This window comes from Aspergillus japonicus (assembly GCF_003184785.1).
Source record: "Aspergillus japonicus CBS 114.51 unplaced genomic scaffold BO86scaffold_78, whole genome shotgun sequence".
Classification (NCBI taxonomy): domain Eukaryota; kingdom Fungi; phylum Ascomycota; class Eurotiomycetes; order Eurotiales; family Aspergillaceae; genus Aspergillus; species Aspergillus japonicus.
In genome coordinates this window covers 102,387-114,600 of record NW_020291715.1, presented here as the reverse complement: position 1 = coordinate 114,600, position 12,214 = coordinate 102,387, and the positions used below count along the sequence as shown (strand labels likewise).

Sequence of the window (12,214 nt, the reverse complement as noted above, 5' to 3'; positions counted from 1 at the left end):
CTCCATCTCAATAGATGATTGAAAATTTGATAGTAAACGCGCTAGCCAGGCTCAGGTCAACAAACAAACCCAAAGAAATACCAAAAAAACTCCTCTCCATTCCTCAACACCCGCTCACAGCTCAGCTTGCTATTTCAAGCATCACCAACAAACACCACCCTCATAACGACACTCCGAGACAGGCTTATCGAGATTACCACTTTCACACAGCCACGCCATGACAGAAAGATACTCCTCCATCAAGCCCGCCGTCCCCTCCCCACCAAACGTCAGCGTGTTCATGATAACCTCCAGCTCGAGGATGTCGTCCGGCATGAGGGTCGGCAGCCAGATCAGGCCGAGATCATAACCCCCACGGAAATCGACCATGCGAATCGGATCGGTCTCCTGTTCGGAGTATTGCTCCAGTCGCCAATTGAACACCTGCGTGAAGGCCGCCTGCTCGATGAAGGAAGCGTCGTTTGTGCCCGCAGCCGCGTCCAGCTCGCGCAGTCGGCTGAGAACCCGGCTGAAGGGTGCATGGGTGTACAGGCTCTGGACATCCTGGTCCTCCGTGAGGCGGGTCAGCAGTGCCCGGACTGTTTCAGCAGGTTGTACCGTGACGCGCTCGACGAAGAAGCCGATCATGGGGCCGTCGATCTCCAGGGGGTTGGGGTGCTGATCATGGACGAGGGAGTCGTCGCTCTCCGCTCCAGGCCAGAAGCGCCCGGACGCTGCGACGTTGAACACCGCTTCGGACACGCCGGTCCGGTGCGCGTTGAGTAACACGCAGGCGGCTTTGCCGATCACGGGGACGGGGATGTTCGACGCGCGGCGCATCTCGGCGAGCCCGGGCAAGTGGATGTATCTTTGGGTCGAGCCGCTGATGAATGGGTCCTGGCCTTGGGCCCGGACCTCGTTCCAGGTCGACAGTCGGGGCCAGGGCACGTCTTGGGCAGCCGAGACACCTTTCAGACGTTTGACGTGGAAGTCCACGGCATCCTCTGCGGCTTGGCCGTAGATGTACCTCTGGTAGTCGGTAATGAATCTGCCGTAATGGCGGAAGTCCATGCGCGGGAGACCATTGGTGGCCAGAAGGTCCTTGAAGTCCTGCAACCAGCGGAAGATCGTCACTGCATCGTAGATGCCATGGTGACAGTGCATGACTACTCCCGCGCGAGAAGACTGTCGGTCTTGGAAGATGATGGCCTTCAGGAACGGGCCGGGCAGCACGACACATCCCTCCCAAGGATTGCCGGCTTTGTATCCAGTCAAAGCGGCAACGTCGTCCACGTCGCTGTCGTGAGCGATGTGTAGCTTCATCCATCGAGCGGTAGGACGCATGATCATCCATACCATTCGATCCTGGTCATATTGTGCCACGGTGCTACGTAGAAGCGGGTGTCGATGCAGCCACAGGTGAAGAATCGCCTCGAGATACTCAGCGCTCAGACCTGGAGCGGCCATCCAGGAGGTGCGGATCTTGAACGCACTGGGGCTCAGTGTATCTTTCAGGAACCAGGTCTGAGTGTCGGTGACGTGCATTGTCTCTTCTACATCGTCCCAACCGAATCCGAGCGGCCGAAGCGTCGACTCCCCGGCTTGCTGAACTCGTGCTGGGTCGAGGAAGGTCTGCTGAGCGCCGGCCGTGGGAGCATGAGCATGAATGACCGGGGCCTTAATGCTGGCTATGCTGCGATCGGCTATGAACTGCGCTTGCTTCCGGATTGTGTCGTGGTCAATGAGATCCTTACGGGTGACTCGCCCGAGGCGCTTGGTGGCAGTATGCAGGTATTGGATCATCATCATGCTGTCGGCAAAGGTTCGGATGGGAGCGTCGAGGTCGAGCTGCTCTATCTTTATTCCGGCAATCGCCGCCCAGATGGCAGCAATTTGGGACACATAATCACCAGAGGCTGAATCCAATGAGGCTTGCTGCTCCAGATATTCAACCACCAGGGTCTTCAGGTTAGGTTTCAAGACCTTGCCGGTCGTGGTGGTGGGATAGCGATCCTGCTTCAAATCCTCCTCCAGCTCGATGATCATGGTGGGAGAGAACGAGCGTCCTAGCTCCTCTTGCACCTTGGCCTGCAGCGAGCTTGAGGACACATCGACGGACTTGTCTCGACGGATGACTGCCATTGGCACCTCGCCAGCCACAGGATCAGGGATACCCACGACATAGGCTTCCTACCAACTAGGTTAGCATGAAGCGTCAGATCAACGGGCAGAATACGTACTCGGACCCCCGCAATCCTGGTCAAGCACTGCTCAATCTTAACAGGCGAGATGTTCTCACCACCGCGGATGATCAGATCCTTGTACCTACCCAGCAGGTACACATTGCCATCCTCATCCATATACCCCTGATCACCGGTCGCAGACCAGTTCACACCATCTTCCCGGTAACACGTCTTGTTGTCCTCCGCACTTGCATCGAGATATCCTCCGAAGATCGGATAACCGCCCTGGTGCAACTCACCGAGCTGGCCTCGACGGATGGGAACCCGGCTATCTGGCGCACAGATTCGGACTCTGGCACCAGCTCGTGGAGGCCCTAGACATACCTCTCCCTGGATTCTCTTGTGAGATGCAGCCTCGTAGAAGTTGAGTAGTGTGGCTACGCCCTCTGTGGTTCCATATCCCGCAATTACCCGATCTGCACCGAGGGACAGACAGAGCTCGACGATGCTGGGCGACAGCGACGCACCCCCCAGGACGATCTGATATAACGTCTCTAATGTGCCGCTGTCTGGCGTGAGCTGAGCGGCGATAGCCTGTACCATGGACGGGACGCAGGCTGTATGAACCTTCGGGCCGAGTCGAATGGCTTCCAAGGAAGCAGCGGGATCAAAGGTCGGACTGGGGTAGACGACTGTTGCCCCGCTAAACCACGTCCCGAGTGTCATCACGATGGCAAAAATGTGAAAGCTGGGCAAGTGCCCGCAGAGATGGTCGCCGGGCTCGATGTTCAGGGTGTTCACCACCATGAGACCCGGTGTGGCCATTGAGAGCGTGGTATGCGGACAGCCTTTGGGGAGGGATGTCGTTCCGCTTGTGAATAGGATGAGAATGGTGTCATTAGTGTTCGTTGGTGGCGGAGGAAGTATTGACTGGTCCGCTGCGTTGGCCAATAGCTTTGGCAATGTTGTCCAGCCTGCAGGGACACTCTGCTCGTCTGTCGCCCGGGTGACACCCTTGAGGATAGGCTGGAATCCTCCCTCTTGGAGCGCCGCATCCAGAGGCTGGGTCATGGCGGACGCCGAGACGAATACTGCGGCAGGTTCCAATTTCTGCAGCAGATGAAGGGCGTCTGCACGTTGCCCGAGCATCCGAGGATCCAATGGGGCGAATTGGCAGCCGAGACGAGCGGCAGCCCAGAACAGCACGGCCCATTCAGCTTCGTTGAGGAGGAAAGCTGCAATGCGACTGCCCTTGCCTATTCCTGCCTGCGCTAAGGAAGCAGCCAGGCGCACACCCCGGGCATGCAGGTCTGAGAACGTCCAGCGCAGAGGCTTCGGGGATTCGGTGGCTGGAGACCCATGCTCCTTGGTCTGCCGTAGGGCTACAACGGCGTCATGGTTGGGGAAACGCTGTGCGGTCTGTTGCAGCAAGCCAAATAGATGCCTGTCGGGCGGATGTTGTGAACCGTCTGCAGCCTCCGCCAAGATATTTCTTGCCATGATGAGGCAAGTGTCAAGGTTTCGATACGAATTATCGAGTATGAAGGGCCGAGAGCAAAGGAAAACCAGAGCGACGATTCAGTCCATTGCACAGGTTTTAAATCCCCCACCGAGCAGAAACTACGGTTGTATCAGGTCGTTCGACAACACCACAATTTCCAATAATCTGCACATCCATACTACCGGGTCTCTACCCCTCCATTTGACCACAATTGGCCCCATACGATAAAAGCCTTTGTTTGGTTGGCATTGGCTCGTATTGCTGCCACGCGTCCCACTACATCCATAGTCGGAACCGGTTGTTTAAGGCCCCGCTGCGGCGATCCGTGCCGATCGGGTCGATCCCACCTGCAGCCACAAGCGTCGAGAAAATCTTTGCATGAAGAGCTTCCTACAACCTATGCACAATAGCACAGCACAGACCAGGTCCCGGGGTGATAGCGCAGGCACTAACGCTTGATAGTCACATAATAGTCTACTGTGAGTAGGCTGAAATTTCAAGTGAAATCTGATTCCCATGGGAGGGGCGCATCACTGAATATCTATCGCGGTTCGTACTCTCTCATCTACGCGGTACGTTTGCCTCCACGTGGGTTGACTGCTGGGCCAAGATCCAGGGGTTAGAGGACCAAGCTTACCAAGGTGGTGGCTGTGATTCAAACATGCGACCATGGTTCTACTCGCTGTGCCGTCGCGCAGATTGCGATCGGAGGCCCCAGAGTTTGACATGACGTGCCGTGATTCCCAGGATGGGACCGATCTAGGAATCATCTTGATTGTGTTTACAAACTCAATTTCTGTATCACTCATTGGATCTGGTATATGCGGGGAGCAAAATTCGATCGTATCCTCAGGGGGCTTCTTCGCGACTCGTTGGAGATGACCATCTTAGCTGAGGTGCTCTCATGTCTTGCGCCAATCGCGTCAGATATGAGGGGCGAGTGGCAAGATCTTGATGTGGCAATTAAGGGGTGAAACCTGTATTCGATAGTTCCTTCAGTGGTGGGACAGCACATGGTGCCCAATGGAGGAGCTTTTCCTGATGCGATTTTCAGGGACGATCGTCATGAGCAAAACCTAAAGAGAAAGAGGGAAGAATATTTTAGTGGTAGCTGCGAAGGTATACATATATAGCAGACTTGTTCTTCAAATGATGGTCTGTGAGATCTCCAGCATTTGAGGATCTTATTTGAGACAGCACCACTCGACAGTCGGCTGGTTAAGATGTATCTCGACACACCGTCGCAAACCCCGCGCAAAGCAAAGATCTTGATGCTTCATGGTGAGTCTATAATCTGGTCGGATTCTGCCAATTCGTGGACGTGAACTGAGAAACAGCAGGCACAGGGCAATCCGCCCACACCTTCCAGAGCAAGATGCGGTATCTCCACGAGCCCATCGCTCGAGCCCTCTCCGCCCCCTCCATGCAGCATGAGAACCTCTATCCCGGGGGCGTGGAGTTTTTCTATCTGGACGGCCCGATCCCCGCCTCCTCGATCGACGCCTGCGACGAAACCTACATGAAGCCCAACCGCCTGCCCGACAGCTGGCTCTGGGGCTACGGCGACCCAGAGACCTCGGAACTCAAGGGACTCGAGCATACCTGGAAGCGGCTGACGAATGTCCTGACGGAACATGGGCCGTTCGTTGGCGTCATCGGCTTCTCCGCCGGGGCCGCGTGGTCTGTCATCTTGACTGCCTTGCTGGAGCAGAACAAGAGATATCCTCAGTTTCAAGTGCGTCCCCTTTACCTCCCATCCTTGGATTGGCTCTAACGGAAATTAGGTCAACCACCCGCCCATGCACTTCTGCATCGCCTTCTCAGCCTTCATGTTCGAGCACCGCACGTACGAGTGGATCTACGCGCGCCGCATCCAGACGCCTGTGCTGCACTTCATCGCTGCGCTCGACACCTGGGTCACCGAGCAGCAGTCGCTGAAGCTGGTCGGGCGGTGCGCCAATGCGCAGGTGGAGTACTTCCAGGGGTCGCACTACATCCCCCGAGGACCGCGGATCAGGGAATTGGTCACTAGGTTCATCCGGAGGACGGACGGTGGGGTGGGGGTGGGGGTGGGCGAGGTGGATGGGAACTGCATTCACGTATAGCCCTCCGGACCGGAAAGGGTTCTCGGAGTTGGTGGCGGGTGCATCGGTGGGTGGGTACTGTACATAATCTTTCCATGACTCGCGGGGAATTGGCTCTTCACTCGGCGTTCTGGTTTTGGCTCGGTGTTTTGCATTACCCTGCTGGCGTTCTCAATCTGGCACCTTCATGCGGTTCAATGTTCAGCGAATCAGATGCACTAACTGTGCCATCCACGCCTCTAGTCGGGTATATGTAGACGGTAGGTAAGATGGCAGGAGATTGTAATCACCGCGCCTATGACGCGCTCTGCGAGTCAGATCTACCTGCAGGATTCCGATCCACTCCAAAGGCTTTCGATAAACAGGAACCACGCGGTTAGCTCTGGAATTAACTTTGTGGAAGCCCACCAGTAGACCCACGGGGGAGACAGCTGAAGGATGCAACAAACCTGCGGTGCAAGCCACGCACCAAGTACAGTACATACTTGAGTTGTACGATTTCCGGCCGATCCACAACACTGAAACACAACCTCCACTGGTGAGAGCTACTTAGCAGATCGTACCAAGCTCTTCTTCGAGCAAAGCCGAACTCTAACCAAGGATGTTGTTCCAAGGTTCGTTGCTGTCAACCGGCTTTTGGCAGAGAGGCTAATTAGGGCAGGGATCGTCACACGCGGCGGGCGGCAACACATCTTGGTTTCTGGCGTCTAGAATCCGGGTTCCTCAGAGAGAGACGATAGATGATAGACATGGGCTTGAAAAACTGATCGAACAGTCGATGCTATTGGTATATCGCGTGAGCCCAGTCATGCGTGCTAGCAGGTTATCCACGGCAGGATAGTCAGGAAAGCAGGGTAGAGTTCTCGCAGCATGGTGGATGCCGCCGATTAGCGGGCCAGGTGATCCACCCCGCTCGCTGTGAGATCGACACTCCATGGCCATCGAGATTGCTATCGTCGGGCAGTCTCGGGAGATGGCCGGGAGTAAATGGATGAGATGGCTGTGGATATGCATGTGTAGATGTTCCTGGTGGGTGGGGTGGGGTGCAAACAGCTGATGGGTGAGGAAGGTCCATGAAACGTGTGGATTATTTATATCTTCTGCTCAGGCACTATATGTATGAACTTTCCCAATGAAAGTCCCGCATGAAAAGGTGCAATTCGAGCTAATCTACGTAAAGAACGCATTCTGAAAGTAAAAGGTCGTCTCGCGGACAGACTTTATTGAAGCGAGGTAGTTCTTGCTGTGACAGAAACACACATGCGATGCAGTCAAGATACACAAGCAGGATGGATATATCACACGCCTACCAGCTAGGAACATAAGGTAGAAATATGTGCCAAGAACAACAACCAGCATCATTGGTCTAGTGGTAGAATTCATCGTTGCCATCGATGAGGCCCGTGTTCGATTCACGGATGATGCACTTACTTTTTGCCTTTTTGCTCCCAATTCCCTCCCATGACGATCAAATCCAAGATAACTACTCCGTACATATAAATGCAAAAGGAAAGCGGCTGGCTGAACCAAAAACCTCACAGTAGCCAACTTCAATCAACAGACATCCACATCCTGCACAATCCATCCAGCACAGCAAGTCGACTCTCTACCCCAACTTAAACAATGCTCGTTCTCCATCTCTACTCCCCTTCCCTCAGGAAAAACCCAAGCAAAATAACTTACCCCCCCTCAGCCCCCCTTACCATCTCCGCAGTCGGCGCCTCCACATCCACCCGCCCAAACTCTTCAGTGTCAGGCAACTCCACCCTCACCTCCCGCAGCACTGCGACCTCCAACCCTCTCCCCTCGCCCTCCCCCTCGCTGTCCTCATCATGTTCCACCGCCACCTCGAAATCCAACACATGCCCCCCGTTCTCCCCGTCCTCGGACAAGAAATGCAGGTGGAATCCGGGTACCCCGATCCCCACTGTGTATGCTGGGGACCAGAAGCCGAACAGGGTTCCTCTCGAGCGGCCATGGTTAGTCACTTTCTGGCGGGATGCGCAGTCGGCGAGGGTTTCCTCTGGGGAACGGCGCCGAGGGATGATGCGGGTGGTCAGCCAGGCGAAGGTCGTGGTGAGGCGGAGGGAAAGGAAGGTGTTTTTGTTGGTGTCGAGGATTGGGGTGAGTAGCTCGGACAGGGTTTTTAGGGTTACCTTTTCCGAGGTGGTGGTGGTTGGGAGCGGGACAGTGTTGGTGGGTTGGAAGGTGGTGAGCATTGCGAAGGGGATAGTGTCGGTGGGGCTTAGCCGGCGCACGGTGGCAGTGGCAGTGGAGGGGAAATGGTAGGCGCGTGAGTTCATCACGGTGATCTCCCCGTCCAGATCGGAGCAGGTGCCGATGCCATACGTGCCCTTGTCGAGGAGGGTGGCAGCGTCGATCCCCTCGGTGCAGATGCCGGAGAGGAGGGCGCTGATGGTGCTGTATTGGTAGAGGGTGTTGGTGTTGGTGTTGGTGTTGGCCATTGTGGTGGATGTGGGCTCGGGAGTGTGAGTTTGAAATGGAGGAGGGTTGTTGACCGATGGCTGTGGGAGTTGAAATCTGATAGATGATATACGCCACCCCTGAGGATGGATATATGACCAGTATGGGCGAGTTGATGCTCGTGGCGTATGACGATTAGGGCTACCGAGTTGGGTGATCTGCAGGTAATGTCCGTTGTACCACCAGGAAATGCCTGCCGCTCCGCATCGGGACTCTCCGTTCCCTGGAACCCCCCCCCACGGATCTCCTACTTCCGCCGTCGCATTCCTATCTACGTATGATGATAGTCAGAGGGGTATCGGCTGAGTGTTTTTGGGGGTTGCTGCAACGGGAGAAATCCCTCGATCCAACCCGCAATAGATCTGATGACGAAAGGATGAAGTGACTTGGCTGTGCCTGACTGTGCCGGACCGGACTTTCAGTAGCTGATGACCATCCCACGGGCGACCTCCTCGTGAACAATGCAATGTCACCCTGCTTCGGTGATATGCACTGCATGCATACTCGTTTACGGTCCTTTACACTTGTCAGTGGATCCGGGATGTGGCGGATTGGCCTGCATAGACATCGCTAGTAGAGCTTACATCGTTCAGATAACCTGTTTTGTTCGTGTCTGTCAAGCTACTGAAGCCAGCATTCTGTCGACCCGGCAACCCTAATTCACCATTACTCTGATGTAAGGCATCTCTGGCCCTTCCAAGATAGGAAGTAGTAAAGGGGCCACGTCGGCCGGTGGCGAGAAACCGACAACCTCAATGCCCGAACCGAGTGAATGCTTCATGCCTTCATTCTGTGCTAACTTACACCTAATTCCCGAGGATATTCGTTCAACGGCGCGATGCCCGAGCATTGAGTTTGCGGGTATAAAGATGACGGTGGCGTCTGTTGTCTCCACGAACTTCTATCCAACCGAACATTACCCAACCTCCATGCCTGGCAACATGACTCGCAACGAAGACACTCGGCTGACTGGCGGCCAGTATATCTGCGAAGAGCTCGCCCGCCGTGGGGTTGAACACGCATGTAAGTACCATCCAGTGTTCCTTGCCCGGTGTATCTTCAATGGCAGGACGCGCGGACTGATAACAACGCAGTTGGCATCACTGGCGGCGCGGCCGTAGACATCTTTGACCCGCTGCACTCCCAGCCGCCCTTCACTTTTATCCTGGCCCACCACGAGCAGGGCGCCGGCCATATAGCCGAGGGGTACGCCCGTGCCTCGGGAAAACCAGGCGTGGTGATGGTGACCTCCGGGCCAGGGACCTCCAACCTGGCCACCCCGCTGCTGGACGCGCTCCTCGACGGGGTGCCCCTGGTTGCCATTTGCGGGCAGGTGCCCACCGTCGTGCAGGGCACGGATGCCTTCCAGGAGATCGACACCCTCGCGCTGGCGAAGACGTGCACGAAGTGGTGCAGGATGCCGCGGAGACCGGAAGATCTACCCGAGTGTATCGCTCGAGCGTTCGAGGAAGCCACCAGCGGAAGGCCGGGGCCGGTCTTGCTGGCGATTCCTAAGGATGTGTCTGGTGCAGAATTCAGTCCGAAAGAGGTGCCGCAGAGCAACAACACTAATGAACGGCGTTCGGCCTTTTGTCCTAACCAGCCAGAGGGAGAAACCCTGGATGAAGTCGCAAACTTGATTAACAAGGCCAGTAAACCGGTCATCATCGCAGGCCACGGGCTCCTTACCTCTTCCCGTGGGCCGGAGCTGCTTAGCCAACTGATAGACCAAATTCACATTCCCGTTGCAACCACCTTTCTGGGTCTGGGGGCTTTCGACGAACTCCACTTCCTGGCGCTAGGTATGCTCGGCACGTATGGCACCGTGCCCGCCGACCTAGCGGTGCAGAACTCCGATCTGATCCTCGCCCTGGGGGCACGACTCGACGAGCGGGCCGTCGGAAACGTGGAGGGTTTCGCGCCTGTTGCGCAGGACGCCGCGACCAAGGGCACCGGCGGGATCGTACATTTCGATATCTCTCACGAGCAGATCGGGAAGGTTGTGGGTGCGACTGTCTCGGTGGTGGGGGATTTAGGGACGACGTTGCCTTCACTCCTGGAGAGGGTTACGCCAGTGGAAGCAGAGGCCAGGGGTAAGTGGTTAGCGAAGATCCGGGACTGGAAGCAGCGTTTTCCGCTGGCGTATCAGCCTCTTACGCCTGGGGAGAAGCAGGAGCTGCTGCCGCAGGAGGTAATTATGCAGTTGGAGGCATGCACCCGCCACCGAAAAGAGGAGATCCTGCTCACGACCGGGGTTGGGCAGCATCAGATGTGGACGGCGCGGTACTTTCGTTCCCGCGTGCCCAAAGCGGTGATCGGCTCGGGGGGTCTCGGCACGATGGGCTTCGGACTGCCCGCTGCCGTTGGGGTGAAGCTGGCGCGGCCGGAGTGTACGGTGGTCGACGTGGATGGAGACGCGTCCTTGTCTATGACCCCGCAGGGGATCCTGACGGCCGTGCAGCATGGGGTCGATGTGAAGGTGCTGCTGCTCCGGAATGAGGAGCAGGGGATGGTGCAGGAGTTGCAACGGGGGATGTTTGAGGGCCGGATCACGCAGGTCGACCAACTCAATCCGGATTTCGTACGGTTGGCGGAGAGTATGGGGGCGAGGGCGAAGCGTTGTAAGTGTCGTGAGGAGTTGAGGAATGGGATTGACTGGTTGCTGGGGGAGAAGGGCGTGGCGTTGCTGGAGGTGGTGGTGCAGGGGAGGTTGCCTATGGTGCCCAAGGTGGCGGGGGGGAAGGCGTTGGATGGGATTTTGGACGGGTTGGAGGAGAAGGAGAAGTAGACGGAGAAGAAGAAGAAGAAGAGGAAGAAGAAGAAGAAGAAGAGGAGGAAGAAGAAGAAGTAGAAGAAGAAGAAGAAGAAGGGGGATAGAGATTCATTGTCTAGTGGTTTGATTGTTCTTAGGGCTATTCTCCGCTTTGATATATTTGGGTCTACCTCCCTGGCTAGCTTAGCTACTGTGTACGAAGTATCACAGAGAGGGGCCCACATTCTCCACATAAGCACACTATACATGCATAAAAAAGGAGTAAGCAGTAATGCAGCCCTGCATAAACTCTCATTCATCTCAAACAAGACATTCTAACACTATACCTAGTACGTACAAACGCCAAACAAAAGCGGAGCCAATCTCCACCCCGCGCCCGTCACTTTGCCCCCTGAAACCAAGCTGAATTGGCTGTCGTGTATGTACTCCGTATGTTGTAGCGAATCGAACCGATGCTGCTTGTCAATCAACGTTTGTTCTTTGTGTTGGTGAGGAGAGCTTGACTTCCAACTCGACTTGACAGCCACTACTGACATTAATAGCAGGCAACTGGCTTACTAAAGGATGGCTATCATCACGTGACTGAGCTACGTGTGTTAAATGTTTCTCCGACACATCTTCGATTAACAACAATCACGTCCACTTATCCCTTCTTTCGGTTGTGTTTGGACCGTGTTACTGAGATCTATGATCCCCATACCATGATTCACAAACTCGCTTCTTGCTTGACGAGGCGAGAAAGCATCCCCTCGCCTTCTAACGGTCCTTCGAGTACGGAAGTGAGCCGGAGCCGGTCCGTCCATACCGATTGGAACACCGACCCCGACCTTTTCCGATATACGAGAGGCCGATTTATCTCCAATGAAGCTCATGAGATGGCGATCCGACATGTCAATCTCAACATGGATGAACTGGCGAAGCGTGCGGCTGAGACCGTTGGCTCGACGCTCACCCAATGCGCCCGTGTCGAAAATTGTTCAATAAGGCGTTTTTGTTCACAATGCAAGACGGTTCACAGGTGGTTGGTAAGATCCCCAACCCTAACGCGGGGCGGGCTCATTATACCATGGCTAGCGAAGTGGCAACCCTGAATTCTGTAAGCGAGAGAACTCCAATCTCTCCTTTCAATTCTTAAGCGTCCTCTAGGTCAGAAATCATCTAGATACTCCGGTACCCAGAGTGCTTGATTGGAGCTCCAAGGCAACCGAGG

The 12,214-nt window shown here is 55.6% G+C and overlaps 4 protein-coding genes and 1 non-coding gene across 5 annotated transcripts; 3 read left to right on the top strand and 2 right to left on the bottom strand.

Moving 5' to 3' along the window:
* Positions 1 to 64: 64 nt before the first annotated feature.
* BO86DRAFT_441164 (AMP-binding enzyme family protein) lies at positions 65 to 3,662 on the bottom strand (the record flags this gene model as incomplete). The annotated part of the gene is made up of 2 exons (XM_025676235.1): positions 65 to 2,169; positions 2,220 to 3,662. 2 exons carry the CDS (start codon positions 3,660 to 3,662, stop codon positions 142 to 144), a joined length of 3,471 nt encoding a protein of 1,156 aa, XP_025523131.1. The 3' UTR covers positions 65 to 141.
* A 1,224-nt stretch (positions 3,663 to 4,886) lies between these two features.
* On the top strand, positions 4,887 to 5,768 carry BO86DRAFT_413318 (uncharacterized protein; the record flags this gene model as incomplete). The annotated part of the gene is made up of 3 exons (XM_025674729.1): positions 4,887 to 4,944; positions 5,004 to 5,398; positions 5,448 to 5,768. 3 exons carry the CDS (start codon positions 4,887 to 4,889, stop codon positions 5,766 to 5,768), a joined length of 774 nt encoding a protein of 257 aa, XP_025523130.1.
* Positions 5,769 to 6,917: 1,149 nt separating this feature from the next.
* On the bottom strand, positions 6,918 to 8,212 carry BO86DRAFT_459381 (acetolactate decarboxylase; the record flags this gene model as incomplete). The annotated part of the gene is made up of 3 exons (XM_025677355.1): positions 6,918 to 6,990; positions 7,179 to 7,268; positions 7,431 to 8,212. The coding sequence occupies 3 exons, from the start codon at positions 8,210 to 8,212 to the stop codon at positions 6,918 to 6,920; spliced, it is 945 nt and encodes a 314-aa protein (XP_025523129.1).
* BO86DRAFT_t284 lies at positions 7,103 to 7,173 on the top strand. Its single transcript has one exon. It is a non-coding gene; the product is annotated as a tRNA-Gly (tRNA).
* Positions 8,213 to 9,172: 960 nt separating the features above from the next.
* On the top strand, positions 9,173 to 11,019 carry BO86DRAFT_441152 (thiamine pyrophosphate-binding protein; the record flags this gene model as incomplete). Its single annotated transcript, XM_025676234.1, has 2 exons — positions 9,173 to 9,254; positions 9,326 to 11,019. 2 exons carry the CDS (start codon positions 9,173 to 9,175, stop codon positions 11,017 to 11,019), a joined length of 1,776 nt encoding a protein of 591 aa, XP_025523128.1.
* Positions 11,020 to 12,214: the final 1,195 nt, after the last annotated feature.